This window comes from Chinchilla lanigera, unplaced genomic scaffold (assembly GCF_000276665.1).
Source record: "Chinchilla lanigera isolate Chin_1 unplaced genomic scaffold, ChiLan1.0 scaffold00140, whole genome shotgun sequence".
Classification (NCBI taxonomy): domain Eukaryota; kingdom Metazoa; phylum Chordata; class Mammalia; order Rodentia; family Chinchillidae; genus Chinchilla; species Chinchilla lanigera.
This window is the reverse complement of record NW_004955541.1, coordinates 466,602-489,684: the sequence shown is the minus strand read 5'-3', so window position 1 is coordinate 489,684 and position 23,083 is coordinate 466,602. Positions and strand designations below refer to the sequence as shown.

The 23,083-nt window shown below is 63.5% G+C and overlaps 2 protein-coding genes across 4 annotated transcripts in view; one reads left to right on the top strand and one right to left on the bottom strand.

Moving 5' to 3' along the window:
• Nucleotides 1-3,513: 3,513 nt before the first annotated feature.
• On the top strand, nucleotides 3,514-11,248 carry Fam92b (family with sequence similarity 92, member B). 2 transcript variants are annotated; one of them, XM_013507964.1, is made up of 9 exons: nucleotides 3,514-3,658; nucleotides 4,845-4,926; nucleotides 6,851-6,919; nucleotides 6,999-7,100; nucleotides 7,218-7,223; nucleotides 8,659-8,763; nucleotides 9,420-9,533; nucleotides 10,334-10,420; nucleotides 10,969-11,248. In XM_013507964.1, exons 1-9 carry the CDS (start codon nucleotides 3,639-3,641, stop codon nucleotides 11,080-11,082), a joined length of 699 nt encoding a protein of 232 aa, XP_013363418.1. In that variant the 5' UTR covers nucleotides 3,514-3,638; the 3' UTR covers nucleotides 11,083-11,248. The 2 variants fall into 2 exon arrangements, with proteins under 2 accessions (XP_013363418.1, XP_005411028.1); XM_005410971.2 differs by having other exon boundaries at nucleotides 4,692-4,926.
• A 2,305-nt stretch (nucleotides 11,249-13,553) lies between these two features.
• Nucleotides 13,554-23,083, bottom strand: part of Kiaa0513 (KIAA0513 ortholog) — a 39,026-nt gene continuing 29,496 nt past the window's right edge. Inside the window, exons 9-13 of one of the 2 annotated variants that reach the window (XM_005410968.2) lie at nucleotides 21,275-21,352; nucleotides 20,337-20,366; nucleotides 18,033-18,113; nucleotides 17,726-17,820; nucleotides 13,554-16,873 (exon numbers count right to left, since the gene is read on the bottom strand). In XM_005410968.2, the coding sequence (XP_005411025.1) occupies nucleotides 16,824-16,873; nucleotides 17,726-17,820; nucleotides 18,033-18,113; nucleotides 20,337-20,366; nucleotides 21,275-21,352 (334 nt within the window). In that variant the 3' untranslated portion in view covers nucleotides 13,554-16,823. The remainder of the gene's footprint in view (nucleotides 16,874-17,725; nucleotides 17,821-18,032; nucleotides 18,114-20,336; nucleotides 20,367-21,274; nucleotides 21,353-23,083) is intronic. The other variant, XM_005410969.2, reaches the window with a different exon arrangement.

The following is a 23,083-nucleotide window of genomic DNA, read 5'->3' as shown; positions in this document are numbered from 1 at the left end:
GCGTCTCTGGAAGTGAGACTTGGACTGACTTGCCCTTGGCCCTTTACACCTCCGTCTCTAGATTTTCTCTTCGTAGGGGAGAAAGCTTTGTAAGAAATGAATTTTAACCTGTCCTGGTGGAGCACTGTGACCCCAGCACTCAGGAGGCTGAGGCAGGAGGTCACAAGTGGGAGGTCAGCCTGGGCAGCTTGGCAAGATCCTGTTTCAAGATGGTAGAAAGCAGAACAAAAAGAGCAGGGAGAGTAGCTCAGCGAGGGGCCCTGGTTCAATCCTCGGTAGTGAAAAATCTAAGGTCTTTGAGGTTCAGCTCTCCCGCCGGTTCCTCCCTGCGAGGGGAGCAGGCTTTCCGGGGCAGAGGTCCGTGGGCTTCCTGTGCCCTCTCAGGCGGACTCCCGGTGCCACCCGGAAGCCACCAGGTGTGGTCTCGAGCTGCGGGAGACCCAGGGGGACCCGCTGTGTGCACAGATAACGGCGGACTCAGAGGCGGCATGCAGAGCCGCAGCGCGCACAGGGCCGGGGCGGGGCTTGGCCTCACTCCCAGGGCAGCCGAGGTCAGTGGGCCTGAAACACAGGCGGAGGACAGCGCCGCAGCCCGGGCGTCGCTGCTCTCCCCGCTCTGGCCACCAGGGGGCCCCAGCGTGTGGCGGGAGGCGGCTTCGGGTCTCCAGCCGGGGGCGTGGCCGTCCCTGCGCCCTCGCGGCCCAGCGCGGGTCTGGGGGTCTCTGCCGCCCTCCCGCGGCCCTCGGCGGCAGCGCAGGCTGCTCTGTCGCACACTGTCCCCGAGAGCCGGCTCTCCAGCAGGCGCGGGCAGGAGCAGGCCGCAGGAGACGCTTTGTACTCGGACACCCACAGCCACCGAGAGAACGCGACAGTGCCGGCTTGGGAAGCAGGGACGGGGCGCAGGCCCTAGATGAATGTGCTGTGTCTGCTGTCGCAAAATGACCTTACAGTGGGGACTTCAAACGACAGAAATTCAGGGTATAGTGGCGCACACCTCTAATCCCAGCACTCTGGGAGACTGAGGCAGGAGGATCTCAGGGTGAGCCCATCCTGGGTGACTTAGTCATTTAGTGAGACCCTCTCCCAGAATTAAAACAAAAACAAAGCAAAACAAAAAAGCACTTTTAACCAGGGCTGGGGATGTGCAAAGAATTTAGATACATTCTGTCCACGCCAAGCTCCCCATGATGAACGTGTGCATGATAAACTGCAAACAAGGACAAAAAATATGAAAATTAAAAAACGAGTAAATAAAGCTGGGCGTAGTGGTGCACACCTGTAATCCCTGCACTTGGGAGGCTGAGGCAGGAGGATCATTGCGAGTTCCAGACCAGCCTGGGCTACAAAGTGAGTTCAAGGCCAGCCTGAACTGAATAGCGAGACCCTGTCTCAAAAAGACCAAAAAAAAAGAGTAAATAAACTGGGCGTAGTGACACCCGCCTATAATCCCAGCACTCGGGAGGCTGAAGCAGGAGAATCATTTTGAGTTCAAGGCCAGCTTGGACTACAAAGTGAGTTCAAGACCAGCCTGAATTGTAAGCCAGACCCTGTCTCAAGAAAAAGACCCCCCCAAAAAATGAGTAAATAAAAAATAAAAATATAATATGCAGAAAGTTCTTAATTTTACTACTACAAACTATACCATTTCAAGGGCTGGGGATATAGCTCAGCAGCACAGGCGCCTGTCTAGCAAATGCAAGGTCCTCAGTTTAATTCCTGGTACCAAAGAAAAAAGAAAAAAAAATGAACAAAATATACCATTTTAATGCCAGTTGAAAAGGAAACATTTTTAAAATGTTTCTTCCTAATTCTCTTTCATGAGAGTTTGTTCCTGTACAAGTTTCACTGAACTGATTAAAATTGCTTTTTTTTTTTCTTTTTTTGTCTTTTTGAGACAGGGTCTTGATAGGCAGTTCAGACTGGTCTTGAGCTCTCTTTGTAGCCCAGGCTGGTCTCCAACTCGCAAAAATCCTCCTGCCTCAAACTCCCGAGTGCTGAGATTATAAGCCATGCGCCACCACGCCCAGCAAAATTGCTATGTTTGTAAATAAAAAGGTAAATATTAAAAACAAACAAACAAAAAAAAACAAAACCAGAGCTGGGGATGTAACTCAGTGGGAAAGACCAGAACTGCGAAACACAAAAGCAAAAACAGGACAGAAGTGAATTCTCCCTGGGTTCTGGGGCCTCCGAGGCCCCGGGCGGCTCCTTCCTCCCCTGGCCCTGGTGGCCACTGCCCCGCTGTCCCCGCCGGAGGGCTGCAGAGTTGAGCTCCTCGCCCGATGACTCAGCCTGGCCAGCGACAGCTGCAGAGACCTGATTTCCAAATACGGTCACACGCAGGTCTGGGGTGCACTGCACTGGGGCACCGTCCCCGACACTGCCAGGCATCACAGGAGGCAGCCAGGCTGGCGGCGGCCCCACGCACGTGGCCATGCGGGCATCAGGGCCCTGGAGGGAGGCGGAGTGGCAAAGGCCAGGCAAAGGCCCCGGCAGGGTCGGCTGGGAGACCGGGCCCCCGGGGTGGCCGCTCAGTGAGGGGCTGCATCCCCAGCAGTCAGGGCAGGTGGTCACTGAGTGCTCAGAGAGGTCAGGTGACAGCCCGAGGTCACACAGCACCTGGGCCTGGACTGGAACCTGTGTGTGGCTGCCCTACCCCACCAGGGCCTGGCAGCGGGCACAGGGCTGTCCTTGCGCACTCCGGGCAACTTACGGACCGGGTGAGACCCTGTCTGTCAATAAAAAAGTAAAAGGGGCTCGGCTGTAGCTCAGTGCAAAAGCCCTCGTTCCATCCCCGTACTGCAAAGGATAAGGAAGAAATAAAGCCGCCCGCACAGCTGGACCTGGCCTCACAGGGCGGTCGGAGCAGCCGCGCCCCTTGCTGATCGCTGCCTGCCCTCTGCCGCCCTGTGGCTTCTGTACCTCTCCTCCTCAGGAGAAGAGCGCAGGCCTTGCAGGCCTGGGCCTCGGGGGCCCCGTGCACGTGGTGTGTGCTCCTGCCGCACCACCTCACACGTGCGTGCGTGGGGTCCTCCTGTGTGCCCTCCTCGCTTACATCGTTTGGACATGATTCTCCCCACATGGCCCGGGCTGGTCTTTAGGGGAAGCACTTCTGCCTCAGCCTCCAGGGTCGCTGGGACCACAGCTGGGCACCGACAGCAGACACAAGGGAAGCCAGGGACACTCGGGGCCCTGTCCGAGGCGCTGCTTTGAGCTGGGCCTTCTGGGTCTCTCCACCCCTTGCAAGAGCCAGGTCCCCGCCCGCTGCTTCCCACCCCAGCTGGACTTGGGGGACAGGCGGGAAGGGAGGAGCCCCCACGCAGGCCCACGAGTGCAGAGGGGCCTGGTGGAACCTGGCAAGGGACACAGGGGCCAGGCCCTGCTGCCCCGGGGACTGTCTGCTCCCACACAGCGCCCCGCCTCTGCCCTGGGACCCTTCCTGCCAGGCTGGCCCCCCCGGGAGGAGTTGCTGCAGTGACCAGATCAGCTCCTCCCAGGCCAACTGCGCTGCCTTGTTGCCTGGCAACCCTGGGGCAGCGTCCCTTGAGCCCAGAGTACACAGCTGTGCCCAGCCCTGCCCGGCTCCCTGGGGTCTGGTCCTTATTCCCCACGACCAGGACAGCCGGGCCGAGGCCACAATGAACGTCGTCCTCTCCAGGTGAGCGGTGGCGCAGGCCGAGAGGGTGGAGGGAGGCAGAGTCGGCCAATGTCCCGGGTAGGAAGGGAGGAGCGGACAGCAGGGGACACGGGGCTCTGACCACCAGGCCTCCTGGCCTATGGCCTGCAAACTGGGGGCGCCACATGTGCCAGGTCCTTCTTCTGGCCCTTGCTGGCTCCTCTGGAAAAGCCCCTCACCCCCAACCCGCCAGCCTTGCCCCTCTGTGGGCCGTGCCCGCCTGCTGCCCAGCCCCACCAGGGGCACTGGCTCTGGTGCCAGGTCCTCCCGGCCCAGACGCAGCGGTGCTCCTTGGCCTGGGCCTCGGCGGCCCCTGCTCCACGACTTGGAGGGGAAGGAGCCAGCTATCTGGACGGGATCAGCTGTGGCCCAGGGACATGGGGGCCCCAGGAAGGGCAGGAGGCCTCTGGGAGGCCCAGGAGGGAGACCGGGTCCTGCATAGTGCTTGCGGACTCCTCCTGTGGCGGGGACGCGGCAGCCCCACGCAAGTGTCAGGGGAGGCAAAGGACCAGACTGACAGGAGGTGACGGACGCAAAGCCCCGGGGTTGGCAGGGGAGGGAAACGGCGGGGCCCCCGGGACGTGAGGGCAGTGACTGTGCCTGCAAGCCTGGCGCCGGACACAGTACACAGAGACCAGCGCGTGGGACACCCGGGTGACCTCTGTGCTCACAGACTCAGGTCCCCAGGCGCGGGGTACCGGTCATCTAGGGGCCTGGCGAGGGGAAACGGGCACCTCTGCTCCCCACTCCCAGGTCCCCCGAAAGCTAGCTCCCCTGGAAGTTCCTTAGGGTTTCAGAAAAGCTTCGGGGTTCACAGGAGGGAGTTTCCCGGTGTGGGGGAGGTGCCCGGGCGCGCGGGACGGCAGCAGAGGAGAGGCCGTGTGCAGACTGTGGCACCCGCGAGGCTGGGCTCCAGCGCAGCCTCCTCTGCCGCCAAGCAGCCCAGGCGGTCAGGCGGTCACCGGGCGTCCTCCACGCCCCTGGGGTGTCCCCGCCACTCCCCCCACCTCCGCAGGGACGGCCAGGTGAGGGCGATGGAGACCACGGTGGTCAGCGCCGAGAAGCACTTCGGGCAGCTCTGCTCGCTGCTGGCCGCCCACACGCGCAAGACGGCCCGGCTGCGGGACGCGGGGGACCGGCTGGTCAAGCAGCTCATCGCCCTCGCCAGCTCTGAGACCCCTGAGCTGCGGGCCACCCTGCAGGACGTCGCCGAGGACCTGGCCAAAGTGCAGGACTACCGGCAGGCCCAGGTGAGCGGGCAGCCGCGGCCCAGCCAGTGCGCCTCTGCCAGGCAGCCTGGGGTGGACACCCATGCCCGCTTCCCGGCACCCCGTGCACAGGACAGAGAGCTGGGGCTTCGCCGAGGCAGATGAGGGCGGGGGCCCAAAGTCAGACCTGGGGGCTCTGCAAACCCCAGGACACAGAGGACCCGGGGAGGGACAAAACCCTGAGGAAGCCAGCGAGAGGTGTCAGGGAAATACGGGGCCACGCGAAGCCACCAAGAGAGGGAGGGGCAGGAGGCAGGCGCGTCACAGGCCACGTGGCAGAGGTGAGAAGGACAGCGGAAAGCCCCAGGTTCCTCCCACCAGGCAGACCCAGACTGCCTAGACGTGTCCTCAGGACAGACGCTGACTGCTCCCACAAAAGAGGCCTTGCTGCCGGGCGTGGTAGCACATGTCTGGAACCCCAGCACTCTGGGAGGCTGAGGCAGGAGGATCAAAAGCTTGAGGCCAGCCTGGGAAACATAGTGAGACCTCAGTTCAAAGCAGAGAAGTAAAGGCTGGGGTGCAGCGCAGGGGTGAGTGTCCTTGTGTCCATCCTAACAAAAGAGAGGAAGGGACAGAGGGAGGGAGAAGAGGAAGGGACGGAGGGAGGGAGAAGGGGAAGGGAAGGAGGGAAGGAGGGAAGGAGGGACGGAGGGATGGGGGGGCTGCTGTTGCGGCAGAGCGAGTCCCAGCCTCGCCTGATAACCAGGCGCCCTTGCCATGTCTGTGCCACATTAGTGCAGGAGGGCAGCTCCTGCAGCAGGGCCCGGCTGGGCAGCTCCCTCTGTGGTCACCCGTGGTCGTGAGGCAGGAGGTGGCTCCCAGGTTAGCGCCATTCTGGGGACAGAGCAAGGGCTTACAGGGCAAGCGACAAGTCTGCCCTCCCTCTGGCGCTCGGGGAAGGATTTTCCTCCCTACCTGGCCAAGGGTCAGCAGCCCGCAGAGCCAACAGCCTGGGTGGGGACCCTGGCTCCCTCCTGGCCAGCCCAATGGGTGTCAGTAGTCCGTCCAGGGGCACCGGGAACAATGCTGCCACCCCAGACACGGGGACATGTGACAGTGCAGAGCCCCAAGCTGCCCGGCCCTCCTGAATCACACACTGGGGTGGTGCCCTGGGAGAGGCCTGGCCCACCGCGGTGACACCATGCAGCGCCCCCTGCTGCCCCAGGTCTGCTCTGCTTGGTACAGCCCAGCTGCCCCCCCCCCAGCCACCAGCTGGAAGGAAAGTGGGGTTTCAAGCCCCGGCAGACGGGGGGGCCCTAGCACACCCTACTTCCTGCTGCTCCCCTTGCTAGGCCTACACTGTGCCTCATGGCAGCTTGCGGGAGGCCGGTCCCCCACCGTGGGCACCGTCCTGTCAGTGCCAGGACCCTGAGGCAGCGTGGGGAGCCTGGCATGCAGACCAGGGGGAGCCCCCCAGCACCACCCGCCAAGGCATGGAAGAAGGGGCAGGCTCAGGCCCTGGTGGCCACGGTTCCCTGCCAGGCACTGTCTTCTAGGGTGGCCAGTGACCTCCCCCGCCCTGCCACGGGGCCTGGCGTGGGCTCATTGCCCCGCTTTGTCTGGGGTGGAACCCAGGGCCTCCACGTGCCAGGCAAGGGCTCACCACTGAGCTACACCCCAGCCCCCTTAGGTTCTAAGTTGCCCAGGTTGGGCTTGAACTTCCGATCCTCCTGCCTTGGTCTCCAGAGTGCTGGGCGACAGGAGAGCCTCCTCCTTCCCGCTCTTAGGATCTCACCTCTCCCGCAAGGGTGTGAGGCCGGAGACTCAAGGTTGCTGGAGCCCCTGTGGGGCGGGATCCGGGCCTGTCCAGCCCACCACCCCAGGGCACAGGGAGGCTACCGTCCTTCCCCGGGAGGGGCGGCCTCTGCCTCGCTCTGAGCCTCTGCGCTGTCCCTCCTGCCCCAAGGTCGAGAGGCTGGAGGCCAAGGTTGTGGAACCCCTGAAGCTATACGGCACCCAGATAAAGCAGACCCGGGTAAGCAGGGCGCCTGGGGCAGGGGCCGCGGGGCGGCCGGGGAACCCTGGGAAATGGGTCTCTGCTTTTCTCTCTTCAGGCTGAGATCAAGAAATTCAAGCGGGTCCAAAGCAATGAGATCAAACAACTGGAAAGGCTGGAGAAACTGAGGCAGAAGTCGCCCTCAGATCGGCAAGTGATCGTATCCTTCTCTGGGAACCGCATCGCGCGTGCGCAGCTCGCGGGGTGGCGGCCGGGTCCTGGGTGCCCCTGCCTGCTGGGGCCGCCGGGGCTCCCGAATCCTTAACCCACCTCCCAGTCACAGGTGAGTGCGGCGCCTTCCTCGGGGCAGGCAGGTGAGGACTGAGCGCTACGTGTGTGGGGGAGGGGTGGTCACGGGGCCAGGGACCCCTGCATCCTGCGAGCCGCCCTCCACCTCGGGCCTCAGTTTCCTCGAAGGGCTGCCGGCCTCACGGTCACCAAGGTGGGCACTTTGTCCACACCAGAGAGGCCTGGACCGGGGCCCAGCGGGGAGAGGCCACAGCTCTCTTCCCTGAGCTGTTCTGCCCGGTGACTGGTGCGTTGCCTCTGTCCTTTCAGAACCCAGTGACCTCCACTGCCCAAAACATGCTCTGTCCTGGACCTCCGTCATGTCCCCATCGGGGGCCACTCTGACCCCCGGGCCCCTGGGCACAGTGTGGGGACACTTTGGACGGTCGTGACTGGAAGACACCGCTGCAGGAGTTTGTTCTTGTGCTGCGGCTTCAGATGGCTGCAGACTGGCAGCTCATGCCGCACAGAGCGTCCCCAGAGGTCAGGGGTCAGCGGTCGGCAGAGTCCCTTGGGCCATGTCCAGGGTGGCAGGGATGCACCCTCCCAGAGGTGAAGGGAAACCCCACTGCCCTCCTCGATGCACACCGCCTGCCCGCCCTCGTGTGTCCCTCGGCGGGGGGCCCTTCCCGTCCCCAGCATCCTGCATCCCCCCAGTGCCGCCTCCCCACAGACCCAGCCTCCACTGCTGCCCCTGAAGACCCGGGGTTCCTGGGATTAAGGGACCCAGGACAGCCCTGTCATGGTCGGCTGGGGTCAGCACCCTGTCTCCCCCAGTGAGGTGACATCAATGCATGCAGGCTCGAGAAGTGGACATCTGGGGGACCGTCACACCCCTGACCGCGTGGCATCTGTTGCCAGTGTCCTCTGGGGCACAGGGTCCTGATCGGGTTGGTACTAAGAGCTCCATTCTAGAGAAGGGGACACTGAGGCTCAAGGTCACGCGGGCCCGTACGTGGCCAGCCCAGAGCTCCGTTCCAAAGAGGGCTCAGCACAGAGCAGGCGTTGCGGACGCTGATGGAAGGGACAGAGGGGCGAGAGGCCCATGGTGTCCCATGAGCAGGGACGCGTCGCCAGTCCCTGTGGAGCCCGTTGCTAACGGCCGAGCGGGGCCACTGTGGGACCCGTAAGCAACGCAGTGAGCAGGTCTTAGTGCCGGCTCCTGCCTCTAGGCGAGGAGCTGAGGCTCAGAGAGGTTATGTGGCCACCTGAGATTGCACAGCTCATGAGCAGGTCTTTGCAACTCCACCGACCGACCCTTTGGCCACAGTCCTCCTCAGCCAGCCCGCCAACCACCGTATAGGCACGGGACACCCCGGGGCTGGAGAGCTGGCCAGAGGAGGCCAAGTGAGGTCTGGGGAGAGTCCCACGCGGTATCCTTGGGCTGGACCCACCCGTGACACTTTGTTCTCGCTGCGTCCCTGGGCCAGGCAGAAAACAGGGTACAGAGGGCCTCGGTGGACGCCAGCCGCACCACCCGGCAGCTGGAGGACACGGTGGACGCCTTCCAGCGGCGGAAGCTCAAGGACCTCCAGGTAGGGGCCGCTGGTGCCGGGCATGCACAGTGTGTGTGGCACGTGTGGGATGGGCATGCGAGGGAAGGATGTGCGGTAAGTGTGCAGGAGTGTGTAGGGGTAAGGGTGGTACAGGTGTGCGGTGACAGTGTGTGACAGCGAGCATGCAGTAGTGCTGCCGAGCTCTGACTGGAGCTTGGGAGGGAGGCGTGTGGAAGAGGAGCGCGTGGTGAGGGCCCGGAGCACACAGGCCTCCGGGAGGAAGCTTCGTCTACAGCAGGTAGAGGGCGCACGGAGGAGGCTGGGTGGTCGCGGGTGACCTCCACGGATGCTTGGCCAGTTTGGGCTCAGAAACATATTGTGCATCACAGGGTTCAAGGACAAATGAACCAAAACTAAAATCCCTCATCTAGGACTGGGTGGGATGGCGCATGGCTGTCATCCCAGCACTCTGGGAGGCTGAGGCAGGAGGATCTCAAACTCAAATCCAGCCTAGGCAGCTTAGTGATTTAGTGAGACCCTGTTTCAAAATAAAAAACTGAAAAAGGGGCCGGGGATGGAGCTCATTATGAAGGCCCTGGGTTCCACCCCAAGTACCACAAAAAGAAAAAGTCCCCACCCAGGACCTGTCCCCCCAGGGACAGCCACCTCTGGGTGACTTGTCTCCCCCACCCCAGAGGGTCTTCCTGGACTTTGTGACCATCGAGATGGTGTTCCACGCCAAGGCGGTGGAAGTATACTCCAGTGCCTGCCGGACCCTGGGCAGCTATGACCCGGAGCGGGACCTGCAGGTGGGCCGGCCCCAAGTGCCTTGGGGCTGTTCTGTCTGAGTGACTTCCTGCCCCTCACTCACCCTGAAGGTCTGTTCCGATGTGGGGGGGGGTCTTGCCCTGTGCTGTTGCTCCCTTTGTTGGGCCGTGGGGACCTTGGGAACAGCGACGGTGGGAAGCACTTCCTGCCGCTGCCCAGTGTGCTTTGGTGTGGCCCGTGTCTGCGGTCCCCTCTGAGGGCTGAGACTGGGACGTGAGCCGGGGGGACACGCTGCCCCAGGCTGGTGCTGTGATGGGCACGCAGGAGTCACCTGGAGTTGGGTGGCTCTGGGGCTCACGGCTCCTCCCTGTGTCGCAATTCACCCCTAAGCTTTAGAACTATTGCACAGCTTAGAGGACGCCCTGGTTCCAGGCATGCACTCCTCGCTAAGACAGTATTTATCTATTTGTTTGCGGTGCTTGGAATGGGGCCCAGGGTCTCACATGTGCCAGGCAAGGGCTCGCCCCCTGAGCTGCACCCCAGCCTTCTACAGTATCACTTAAGGCTGCCTGCCCTGGAGGAAGCCAGCAACTTCCTGTGAGCATAGACTACGGGTGCTGCCTAGCCTCTCCGGGCCTGGGTTCCTGTCTGTAAGATGGGATGATCTTGCCCACTCCTGAAGGTGCTGTGGATTCCATGGTGTGACCAGCAGGAGGCGCAGGGCGGGGCTGTGGGCTCCAGCGTGTCACTATCTGTGGGCCTTCGTGTTCCCGTCCTTCCCTCCCACCCCATGTCCTGTGTGTCCCCATTGAATCCAGCTCACCCAGTCTCTCCTGGGCAGGACTTTCAAGCCAAGATGTGGGGAGTTCCTGGGCATTTCGAGGCTCGGCCGCTCACAGATGCCACCCTGGGGCCACCTGCCAGCCAGGTGAGTGTGGGCTGTGGGGGCTCTCGGGCGAGCCGAGAGTCTCTGGCCTGGCCAGGCCCGTGCCCATCCCACCCGCAGGCCCTCCACGGCCAGGCGTCCTCAGATGTTGGCAGCGTAGCAAGGTGGGTGCACAACACACAGCATCGGGGCCCCAGTGAGGCCTGGTGCCAGGCACGGGCATGCTCCAGGGGCAGCTCAGGGCACGCAGATGAGGGGCACGAGGCCAGGGAGGCCTTGTTCATGGGTGTCAGGACCTCCCAGATGTCCTCTGCAGGCCATGGGGGAGCAGAGCGCCCAGGCCAGGCTGGCTGGGTCCACACCTGTGCCCCTGGCTGTGCGCTCTTGAGATAGTGTCTCAGCCTCTCTGGGCCGCTTGGACCCCACCCACTAGGTGGCAGAGGGCACGGGGAGCCCACGCGGGGCAGGGGTGATGGGCTGTGTGCAGAGTTGCAGGAACCCGCCCCCCTGCATGGCGGAGGCGGGGCCTGCCACTGCGGTGCTGCGGCCGTGGTGCAATTATTGTTCTTATCGATATTATTATTACCCAGAGTGCACAGTGCACCCTAGGGGGCCAGAGAGAGGAGGAGGCCGGTGGGGATGACTCAGCAGAGGAGACGGCGCTGGAGGAGCTCCAGGGACAGGAGCAGGGACGCCGGCACTAGGAGGTGACTCTGGCCACAGGTGGAGGTGCTGGGCCCACCCTGCTCTCGGGGCTGTGTCACGCCTCGGGTGGCACGGATTCCCAGAGCCTCAGTTTCCCCATGTGCACTGTGGGAGCAGGGTGCAGTGTGCCGGTCGCTGTGCAATAAACACCGCGTGACTCTCGAAGTCCTGCTCGGCTCGCTCCCTCCTATCGGACCACGTGGCTTCTCCTGTGTTCTGGTGACAGGGTGGCAGCTTGGCTTCCCGGGGCTGCCATGACCGAGGGCCTCGAGCCAGGGCTTACGTGGGGCTTCCCGCGCTGGAGGCCAGGGTCATGGATCTGGTGCTCTCGAAGCTGGGCGCCAGGCGGCGTCTGTGTCTACCTGGTGTCTGCCGTCTCGTCCCGTGCCATCTCCTCGTGCGCTCTTGAGGCTGCGGCCATGTGTCCCTTCCACCGAGAACGCCACATGCAGCATGAAGGTGGCCTCATCCTCACCCATCCCATGTGCTAGGACCCCGTTCCTAGACTGTGCACTGCTGGGGCCGGGACTTCAGTGGAGGGATATGGGGGACACAACTCAGCCCACGACACACACTCCAGGAGTGAGGCGGCCTGAGACCCAGGCAGGTCACACAAGTCTGTGGGGGGCAGGAATGGGAGGGCTGGTGCCTGGACCTCCAGGCACACACAGGAAGCAAGTCCGTGACTGTCCTCCCCGGGTGCGGGTGCCAGGACCCGTGAGCCGGAGCCCCCTGAGCGTGTCAGGCCCAGGGAGAGTGCCCGCTCCTGCTCGCGTGTGGCCGCACACCTTGGGGTCAGTGGGTTGCAAAGTGTGACTGAGCCAGAGCCATGGGGGCACTCCGCGTGTCCCCAGCGCCACCCAGGAGCCACATCCCCTGGCAGGTGCCAGCAGCTCACAGCAGAAAGTGCTGAGTTTTCCTTGTGACTCTGGGGTCCTGGGAAAGGAACCTCTAGCCCGGAGTCCAAGGCTATTTGCACCCCGCCTGAGGCCCGCGCTCCGGCTATAGAACACTGGGGGCTCCCAGGGCTTCAGATGGGGCATTCGTGCTCGGAGTGCCCCAGCCCCCGCGCCCTGCCCTGTGGTCCGCAGACTCGCCAAGGACGCGTCCGCTGTGGGCTCTCTGCTGGCCTCTGGAGCCCGAGGGCCTTGGATCTGGCTCCCCCACCGGTGCCAGGGTTTCCCCACTAGCAACATGGAGGACACACCTCATCCTCAGGGAACACTGGAGGACCAATGAAATTTACACTCTCGGAGCGTGGGCACCTGGCGGGGGACGCCTCCTCCCTCGAGTCCCCTGCTTGTTGTCCCGATCACCGACAGAGGACAGACCCTTGGCTGCCCCCCCTGAGCAGTCCGTGCTGAACTCTCCCTCTGGGAGGCAGCAGAGCCCCATGACCGCCATGGAGCCAGGAGCAAAGAGGGTGCTGTGCGCAGGGCCAGGGGCACTGGTGGCGCCGGGTAGAGGTGGAGCCCCTGCTGGAAGGTGCGCAACATCCGCCCCAGGGACTTGGGCAGCAGAAAGGTCAGTTTATGGAGAAACTCCGCCTAGAAACTGGTTTAGTTCCTCTTCTGTTTAGTTTTGTGAATCTGGAGGGATGCATTTTGTGTCCCTAGAACACACAGCCCAAGAGGTCCTTCTGCTTTGTTTAGTAGGAAACGTACCGCTTCGTTGTGCATTCAGGGGCAGGACCTGGACCGCAGGGTCTCACGGGGCGCTGAGGACACAGCGTCCTCAGCAGACAGATGCAGAGGTGGAGGCTCTGGGGCCAGGCCATGTGGCTGGAGGCACACAGGGGGGGGCTGGAGGGGAGACGGGATGCCCTGGGCCTTTGTGGGTCCTGGTGAGCTCTTTAGAGTCCCTGCGGCCCTGTCGAGGTGTCCACAGCTCCAGAGTTTGCTCTGAGCCCAGCAGTTGACTGCTAGGACGTGGCAGGGTGCCCCACTTCCTGGCACCAAGGAGAGTCCGGATGCCACACCCCAGGGCGGGTGCCCCACCACACCTGGCTAAGTGTGGGCAGGGGGAGTACCAGGGACACAGACAGCTGCCCCCACGCCTGTGCCCCAGGGACAGGGACTTTGCCCAGGGAGGGCCCGTCGCAGCTGCGCTCCAGAGCCCTCTGGGGTCGGCTTCTCCCCACCCTTCCTGCCGCTTGACCCTGGAAGCGGCTTCTGACCTGCTGTGCTCCGAGGGAAGGAGGCAGACTGGAAGTCGCCTGTCATGCCAAGCTGGACAAAAGTGTCCTGCCCGAGAGGTGGCATCTGTGGTCGGGGTCCCCCAACCACCCTCAAATTTGAGAGATCAGCGGCTTTGGTTCAGAGGGGCAGCAGCGCGAGGCTTCCCCTGCGGCTTAGGGGTCTGAGGCACCCTGGTGGCCTAGGGTCCGACCCAGGTGGCGCAGACAGGCGGCCCTGCTTCCTTCTGAGGAGCTGCTGCGGATTCTGAGCCATGTCGAGATAAAGAATAAGAGTTTTCTTCTAAAAGATAATTTATTTCAGTTTCCACTTCCTGGTCAGAAGGTACAATGCGTCCACACTGTTCTTCACACGAAGCAGCTCTGATTTTAGCACTGCTTTGCCAACTCCACCCTGGGAACTTTCTCAACCCTAAAATACCATTTTAGAATATCACCCTGGGGACACGGGATCGCATAACAGCAACGAACGAGATACCGGTACCACACGCAACCACACAGGATGGGAAGACGGCGGCAAGGGCGGGCCCAGGACCACATGGGCGGCAGGACAGAGCGCACGTGAGGCACACATGCAGAGGGCACAGGCATGTTGTCCGAGGTGCTGGGTTTCCCAGTGGCCGGGTCCCTGGCTTGTCCCCTCGTGGTCCTCCAGGCCCCTGGAAGTGACAGTCCCGGGCTCCACCTGGATTCCTCCCGGAAGCTAGACCTGAACGCACTGCCCTCGAGTCAGCCTCTGCCCCGCACTGTCCCCGTCCGTCCTTCCGGCCCAGGGCAGAGGGGCTGTGCCAATCAGAGCAAGGAGGGGCCAGGACAGGGCACCTTCTGGTTACAGCGCAGAACTTGACAGCACCCCAGGAGTGAGAGGGGGGCTTTGCTAGGTGGGAGCCTGGGGCTCCGGATCAAATGGCCCAGCAGGTCTGATGCCACCAAACATGACCAAGCCCCCCTGGGGAGCTGCTCACCGACACCCGGTCCCAGGGGCACTGCCAGGCCCCCTCTGCCCTCATCCCACTACCCAGGGCCAGGCAGCTCTCCTGCCCCCGAGGCAGCCCCTGCAGGTGGCCTGGGCCCACGGAGGTCCTGAGACTCCACGCTCCTCCCTGGAACAGGTGATCCGCAGGTCCGCAGACACGGGGGTGGGGCGTGGTCAGAGGGCAGCGTCTGGGCAGTGTGGACGTGACCCCTCCGCCCCTAGCCTGGCCCAGCCGCAGCAGTGAGGGCTGCAGGAAGGGAGGCTGCACGGCACAGGGACCGCGCTGTCCCCGGCGCCTGGGCACGCGTCTCGCATTGCTCTTCACATGAAACCTGCCAGGGGCGCGGCCAGCTGCGCGGCTCCCCCTCCCGGACGGCAGCTGAGAGCTTCCCACAAGGTGAGCGAGGCGAGCGGGCTGCAGGAGTAGGGGGACAGCTCGGTGGGCAGACGGGGGTCACGGAGACGCCACCGCCCCCATCTGGTGGTGGGGTGGGGAACCCAGAGCAGACCCTGCTGGCCACTCGAGGGGCCCCTGTCCTCTCCCTGTGCTTTGCTTCTCCCTCCCACAAAGGTGCTCTCAGTTTTGATGTCCTTTAAGCCCCACACTGCTCAGCAAACAGCCCACTGCCCGACCTTGTAGGAAGCCCCTTAGCCAAGCTGATCCGACCACGGTGTGCACCAGGCTTCAGCCCCAGCCTCCCGCTAGGTGACCGGTTCCACCGAAACCCCACAGGAGCGCTGGCCTCACAGCTGAAGCTCCCAGGCGTGACAGCCCGGGCTCCTCACAGGCTGTGGAAGTGGGCGCCGGCCCGGCCTCCACTCTGCACCCAGCCTGGGCTCTGTGTCCGGGACGAGCCTGAGCGCCTGCCGCGCGAAGCGTGCTACTGCTCGGCACTAACCCTCCCTCTGTGCCCCCTCGTTCTTCCCCCTCTGCAGCCACTTCTCTTGGCAACAGGAAAACCCAGGTTGCCACACGGCACTGCACAGGTCACCTGAGATGGCAGAGCCCGCCTGGTTCTGTGTGCGTGGCCGGGCCTGTGTCATGCACACACCAAGGGTGCAGCTGGGGGCCAAATCTGGCACCTCGGGACTCTGCGAGAGCAGGGCGTGCGGAGGGAAGATGGACAGCGGCCCTTCCTCCCCGTCACAGAGCTGCCGGAGCAGCCAGCACAGGAAACCCTCGGAGCCTGGGGTCTGCAGTGATGTTTCCCCAGAAAGCTGACTGCAGGAGAACCGCCGAGGAGGAATCTTCTACGCAAGGGCACACCCTGGGGCACCAGGCAGTCTGTATGCACTTCCACTAATGCCAACACACTGAATGCGACTGGTCTCTATGCCTGCCCCGTGGGGCCTGGCAACCCCGCACTCTGGCACCAGATGTCCAGAAGGTGATGCTGGGCCTGTAGCCTTGACTTCCCTAAACAAGATCCAGCAGAGACCAGTGCCATCACAGGGGCCTGATGCTGAGGGCAGGGTGCCCAGGTGGCACAGGGGGCCCCAGTACCCGGCACACTAGCCACACGTCCTGGCTGATGGCACTGAAGTGACACACATGCACCAGGTCATCAGCCACCTTCCCCCACCAGTGCTGCCATCCGTGGCCCAGTGCCCAGGACACACGCTTCAGGGCTCGGCCGTCCACACCCGGCTCGGGGACCATGCAGGAGGTGCTGCTGAGAGGGAGCCTGCCCGGCTCGGCTTGGCGGGTGACAGTTGGCTGTGTGTCACAGCCAGAGGGCAGAGCAGGAAGCATGGCTGTGGCCCATCCCAAGGTCAGTGACCAGAAGCCACCGTGGCTGGAGGTGGAGAACTCGGTCCCATGTGACGTCGGCCTGCGTCCCCACAGGCTGGCCTGGCACACGCGCACAGGAGCGGCCAGGTTCCCGGGCCTGCAGTCGGGATGAGGGTCCGAGGGGAAGATAGGAAACGTGGGCTGCGGGGCGCAGGTGCCCTGAGAGTGCACCCGAGTGGCGGACCTTCTGTGCATCTCAGGTACCTGCAGACAGCCTGGCTGCTGCGATGTCACAGGGCACTCACACCCCCGCGAGGGTGGCAGGTCTCACACAGCAAAATGTCCCCTCCCCTGTGGCTCTTTCTCTCCCTAAAATAGGAGGTGTCTGTGCTCCTCGGGCTCCCGTGACTCCCAGCTCCTGTCACACGGGGGAGGCGGGCAGAGCAAGCAGCTGTGACCAACCCTGGAGCCCCTCTCAGTGTCTGCAAGGGTCTGCTCTGCACTGACCGCCAGTCGCTCAGCTGCCTCTGACTTCTGTGCCCACGCCTGCTCTGCCCTCAGCGGTGCCATGCGGGACGCGGCCCTGTTCCACCCCGGCGTGGCCGCTGTCCTCCTTCCCTGGGCTCATCTCACAAGCCTGGTACTTGCGGGCAGCAGTCCCTGGAGACGCTTTGGCACGTGGTCGGGGGTGGGACATGGGCAGACGGCGAGAGGAGGACGGGTCTTCTAATCGCTAGTTCTGGGCAGCAAGGCAACTCCGGCGCTGCTGGTGACATGCAGGGTCATTGGAGGGGCGTGGCCAGCTGCCGGCCCAGGAGAACCGCATCCGCTTGGTCTTCTATTCAGCAGCCATCTGCTCAATGTGGTCGCTAAGCAGCTTGTACTGCTCTGAAAGGGAGAGCAGCATTATTCTCAGAGGAAAGACGGTGACCAGGACAAGATCACCCTGCTCTCGTCCCCAGGGGTCCTGAGCCAGGTCCTTATCGGGACAGGGCTGTGGTGTCTGAGTTGCACGGCCATTGTGGCCCTCTGGCTTTGCCTCCTCCCAGGGCGGCGCTGTGGCACAAGGACCTGCCCCAGGAGCCCAGGGAAGGCATGGTGTGGCATGGCAGTCAGGCTCAGTCCTGGGGACCGCACTCGGCCACGGGACCGAGGAGGCAATGGCACGTCCTTGCCCTTGCTGGGGAGCCAGGCTGGCAGCCGTGCTCCTGAGCCGCTTCCCCAGGGCCCCGCTCGGGTGCGGGATGGGGAGATGTCCCTTTCAGGGACGCTGGGCCATCCAAATAGACATCCCTGTGCAAGGTCGTGGGGACTGGGAGGAAGGCAGGCTGGTGGCAGACGGTGGCAGGGAAAGGACGGCTCAGCAGCCCCTGCTGACCCAGACCCGGGGCCCTGTGAACCACGGGCCTCCTCTCCTTCTGCACCCGTCAATGTGGTGTGGTTTGTCTTATGACCACTCAGAAGGGACCGACTTGTGCCTGGGGTCCGGCTCTGCACGGGACTGGACTGTGAGTGCGAGTACGTGCGCACCCGCCACCCTGGCTGTCACAGGGTCAGCACGCCGGGCTCCTGGCCGCCACCCTCCTGGTGGGGACAGCCTGTGGTGAGCGAGCTCGGCTTCCACGGACTTGGGATCGGGAAGCGAGATGGCTAGACGGTCAACTCTGTCTGGCCACCTTAGAAGCTCCCGTGGTGGGCAGAAGCCCAGGCCCCGGCCCCTGCCCTCACCCCGCAGCTCACCCTGGTCCAGGTTGCCGATCACAGCCTGCTTCTTTAGGAAGTCGCCGCACAGCTTCTTGCTCAGCCCGAAGGCCAGCATGTTGTGGGTGAAGGTGCTGCGGGAAACACCATGCTGTCACGGCTCCTGCGCCCCAGGAAGGGGACCCATGGCCAGGCCACCTCCACAGGGACTCTGCAGCTCAGCTTCGGGGTGTGGGCTGTGGGGTGGGCTGATCAGGGATGGAGGAGGGGTGGGGGAGCAGAGCAGGGGACGCCGCTTGCTGACCTGTCCCTGTCCGTGTGTGACCCGGCGGGGCCTCCTCCTTACCCCAGCTGCCCGAAGGTGATGTTCTCGTTGAACCGCAGGCTGTCGTCCCGCTCCTCCTGGGTCATGTGGCACCACTTCTCCCTGCAGCACAGGAGGGACAGGGGGGTAGGGACGGGGTTCAGACAGTGCCTGCTGGCCCTCCAGCTCCACTCCACAGCCGCTGTGTCCGCTGAGATGGGCAACGACACTTAGCCTGCTGGGACACTGGCCTTTAGCCCAGGGAGCCGGCAGCGTGACTTATTTATTTCCTTTTCCGACAGGAAGAGACCCACAAGCTCGATGGCTCTCTGTGCCCGCAGTGTGGGGGTGGCATGGCCACTTGCAGCCTTCCTACAGCCCAGCCCCGCTCGGGGGCACAAACCCACACAGGGAGGGCACCTCCAGTGTCGCAGGGTCGAGCATGTTCTACCCCAGGCTGCCCATGGTGGGCAGTGTCTGCAGGAGCCTGGCGGCATCTGAAGGCCACTGTCCCTTCCTCAGAGGACCCCGTGGTGGTGTCTTGGGGTGTCTCTGCTGGGCCGGTCCTCCCCTCCCCCTCCAGCACAAGGAGGAGACCCACCCACGGCCCTGCTCAGCCTGAGCACCGGCTCGCTCTAGAATGCTTCCCACCCTCAGGGGCAGGGCCAGAGGAAGGGATTTGTCCTTCGCCTCTGCACATGAGTGGGTGGTGACACCACGGGTGTCACCTGCCCCATGGGTGCAGGAAACGCTACGGGTTCTTGGCGGGTCAGGGGCTGAAACCAGGGCTCCAGCGAGAGGCCTCCTCCCTGCGCAGGTGGGGGTCATGAGCCCCAGCGGGCGCCTTCCTGTCCCACACTGCCCGCACACAGTGGGGCCCCAGGGCCAAGGAGGGGCAGCTGCAGGCCGGAGGGCATTCGTTTTTGCCCATTTCCCCAAAACAGGAGGCTCAGCGGACGAGGCGGGCTGAGTAAGGCTTAGACAGAGAACAAGGAAAGAGAGGCGCATGGAGGGAGGTCCGGAGCGGGGAGAGGCCACGGAGAGAAACAGACGGGGGACGCGAGCCTGCCCTGCCCACCCTGCTGCCTGGTCCCCGGCTATGCAGCTCGGGAGGGGCCACAGGACTTGGGGACAGCGGAGGCCCCCTTCAACTCCTCACGCTGATGGCAGGACGCCACTGTCCCCAGAGGACACGTCCTTCCTCTCCTCCCTCCACAGGCATCCTGAGGACTGGCCAGGCACACGATGCCCACACCACCACCAGCCCGCCATGGACAGGCGTGTGGACAGGGCACTGCACACCCCTGGACCGCGTGGCAACCCTCCATGTGGTGTGGTCCCGTGGGGAGAGGCCCTCCTGCCTGCTGCGTCGGGACTAGAACCAGGACCTCTTCCCACTGGCCAGCCACTTCCTGAGGGCACTGCCCGGGGTCCAGCCCTACACACTGGCCTCCAAACACGCGTCTCCCTGCTACAGTGGGCCTGCACATGACCAAGGCTGTCTGAGAGTGAGACCTCTGATGGGGAGACACACCGCACCTGCCTCTGGAGCCAAGAAGAAGGGGCTGCCTGGGCAGGGGGGCCCACACGAGGCTGGGGGCGCTGTTGAGTGGCTTCGGGCCAGGGTGGCTGGCAGCTCCTCCGCGGGGCTCTGGACAGCCTCAGATCTGAGCTCAGAGAGGCCATCGTGCCCCCACCCTTTGCCAAGGAGCCGTGCTCTGGGGCCTTTCGTCACTGTCCCTGGGAGATGGTGGGGTTTGGGGGCCTCCCTAGCTAGAGGAGGTCTGTTCACCCGAGTGTCCTTCCAGCGACAGAGCCAGGCTGCGTGGGTCACAGTTCCTCAGGCAGCACCCTCCGCCAGCACGTAGGGGTACAGGGCCCCTGCTAGGGCAACCCCTCTGCAAGGCAGGCACATGGTGCCCGCCTCTCTGACAGGTCTTTGAATGAACATGGCAAGCGCTGCCAACAAAGGAGAGACTGAGATGTGAGCATCAGACCCCACCCCAGGCCCCCAGGAAACAGCCCCGCCTGGCTATTCTTCAGGGGATCCCCGCTGTCCTTCCACATGGCTGCAAGCCTGTCAGCCCCAGCACTCCACACCTCTGCTCCCAGGGGGAGGCAACCAGGGCCCAGTCTGGGGCTTGTGAAGGCCTGGGTGGTGGAGGAGAGCCTGGCTTGCCCCACCTGGGGCGTTTCCCGCCTTCCTGCTCTCCAGCTGAGCCAGGCTGTGCCTGCCTCTGGGTGGCCCGGGCGACAGGTATGCTGGCTGCCTCAGGGAGGCCCGGCCGGGACTGCACGCCCTCCCTCCCTGCAGGCGCTGCGTGACCGCGTCACGGGGACACACACCTCTCATCCTCCTGCTCTCCAGCTTCCCCTCTGGAGCGGCGGCAGAAACAGGTAAACAGAGGAACATGTCAGAGTCATGCGAGATTTGTGCATGGAGGGGCACGAGCGGAGAGGACGTCACAGGCGGGACAGACAGCAGAGACAGGCCGCTCGGACGCACCCACCTCCTCGGAGCTGAGCACCGCCTGCCCGGACGCACTCAGCGCCCCCCTCACTGAGTCTCCACCAGAGAACTCGACCTCTGTCAGGGCCTCGGGGGCTTCTGCGCCCCGGGCGCCCCTTCCACCTCCCCAGGAGAGGGAGCCGCTGCTGTGCGGTACAGGCGGGCGGAAGGGACGCGTCTAGGTCGCCCCTTGGTAGCAGAGCCCGGTCCCCACTCTGCCCTCCACTCAGCCAATCCATCCCAAGTGAGGGCGGTTCAGGCCTCCGCTAGGGGGCAGCAGACTCTCTTCATCCCAGAGAGCAAAGCTCTGAGAGGCTCAGAGACCTCAAAGTCACGCAACTCCTGGGCAATACGGGCAGCTGGGGCTGGCCTGGCTTCTGGACCTGACCAGCGCAAGTGCAGACCCTCAGCTGCCTGGGCTTTCAGAAGTGGTTTTCTGCCCATGCAGCAGCCCGGGGTGGGCAGACAGCAGTGACAGCCCTGGGAGCCCTGCACCCCAACAGCCGGTCCCCAGGACGCTGGCTGCGTGCAGTGGACAGCAGGGTTATGGGGTCCTGGCGGGCTCATTCTGGGTGGTTTGCAGTGTTAGGAGGGTCAGGCCAAGTCATGCCAGAGCCGGGCGGAAAGCACTCATGCAAGCTGAGCACCCCACCCCCGTCCAAGCGTGAGCGCCCGAGCCTCGGGCAGCCAGCAGGGCCCCAGGGCGCCGCAGGCAATCTGCCACCCGTGCCCTGTCCTCTGGCCGGCCAGTGAGACGGGTGTCCTGGGCTCCTACCTGGTGGTCGGGGGTCGCTTCCTCCTCTCACAGTGGACGGCATCAAAAAAGGCAGCGTTCCAGAACCTCAGCGTGTGCCTGCGGGAGGAGAGGCCGCGTGAGCTCCTCCCCAGCTGCTGTCAGCTGTGCAGAGCCCAGGAGAGAGCGAGGCAGAGCAGCCTGACCCAGCTCAGCTGAGCTTGGAGGGGTTGGAGCCGCAAACTTCGGCTCCGCAGCTTGCCGCTACTGCTGCCTCCCGTACCCTCGACGATCCCGAGAGGAAGTGGATGGCCAGGGGTCTCCTGAGGTCAGTCGGGCCCTGGCAGGGACACACATGTGCTGAGGGGACACGGGGTCACACACGTGAGGAAGAGAGGGCGGGCCAACTACGGCACAGCGCCAGATCTGTGGGGCAGGGTTGCCTGGGCTCAAGAGCCTGTTATCTACACGCTTCTGGCCACCGCAGCACAGCTGTGCGGTTGCAGCAGAGGCCATGAAGCCTAAAATACTTATTATCTAGCCCTCACAGAGAAGTGTGCCTGGCGATAAGACAGCAGCGAGGCCGAGAGCAGGCGCTGCTCCTGGGTGGGACCCTGGCTGGCAGGACCCAAGCCTGGCCCCGGCCCGAGTGCGTTCCGGCCACACTTCTCACAGGACTTTAGCTGGCGTGGGCAAACACAGCAGCTCGCCCATGACTTTGAGGGAGGCTGTGGCTGATACCTGCGACCCCAGGTGCCAGCGCCTCACCTGTGGATGGATAAAGCACTCAGAGGGAGGGTGGCCCGGGCCTCCAAGGACAATGCCGATCCCCCAGAGCCAGGAGCCACCTCCCTGACCATGGGGTGGGGGGCGCCGTCTGTTTAGTTCTGATGACGACACAGAACACCCGACACTGGCAGGTGTGCAGGAAAAAGACCTGACACCAGGCAATGTGTGCAGGAAAGAGAAGTCTGTGGCTCCAACTCCCATGGCTGGGAAGTCCCACCAGAGTCGTGGGGGCTGGGCAGGGTCCCCACTGTACCACAGTCTGGAAGAGGCGGAGCACTTGGCGGCCGGGTGCTGACCACACCCTCCTGTGGGAGCTCACACACACTGTCTGGACGAAACTAGCGCCTTCCAGGGCAGCGCCCAGGACCTAATCCCTGTGCAAAGCCTTGCTGTTCACCACCTCACACTGCCGCCAGGACCATCGCTCCCGCATGCGGACTCCTGGGGGACACACGTAAACCAGAACGGGCCACAGCAACTGGTCTGAACTTCAACTACAACCTTCACTGTATATCTGTCCACCCAGGTGGACACACACACACACACACACACACACACACACACACACACAGTTGGAATGTATCCACATACCCTGCAATCCGCCTTTTAATGTATTCAATTTGGGCTGGGGTGCTCGTTGGCATGGGACCCGCCTGCCACACAAGGCCCTGGGTTCCATTCCCAACACACGAAATACGTAAGTGATGATTCAGCCAGGCATGATGCCTGGAATCCCAGCACTCTGGGAGGCAGCAGCTGCACATTACAAGTCTGAGCTAGTCTGGGAAATTTAACAATTTAGCAAGATCTTGCCCAAAATGTAAACACTTTACAAAGGGCCGAAGCTGCAGCTCAGTATAGAGGGCCGAGGTTCAATCTCCAGTATCACAAAAAAGTAGCGAGCCATGCAGTGCTGCGTGGGTGTGCGTGGTGCAGCCTCTCCACTCTGAGCACAGCCCGAGCAGCGCCCGTGCAGAGCCCAGCCTGGCAGCCACTAGTCCACCGCGGCTCGGGAACGGCCTCTTCTGCACAGCCCCCACAAACGGGGTGAGGTGATCTGTG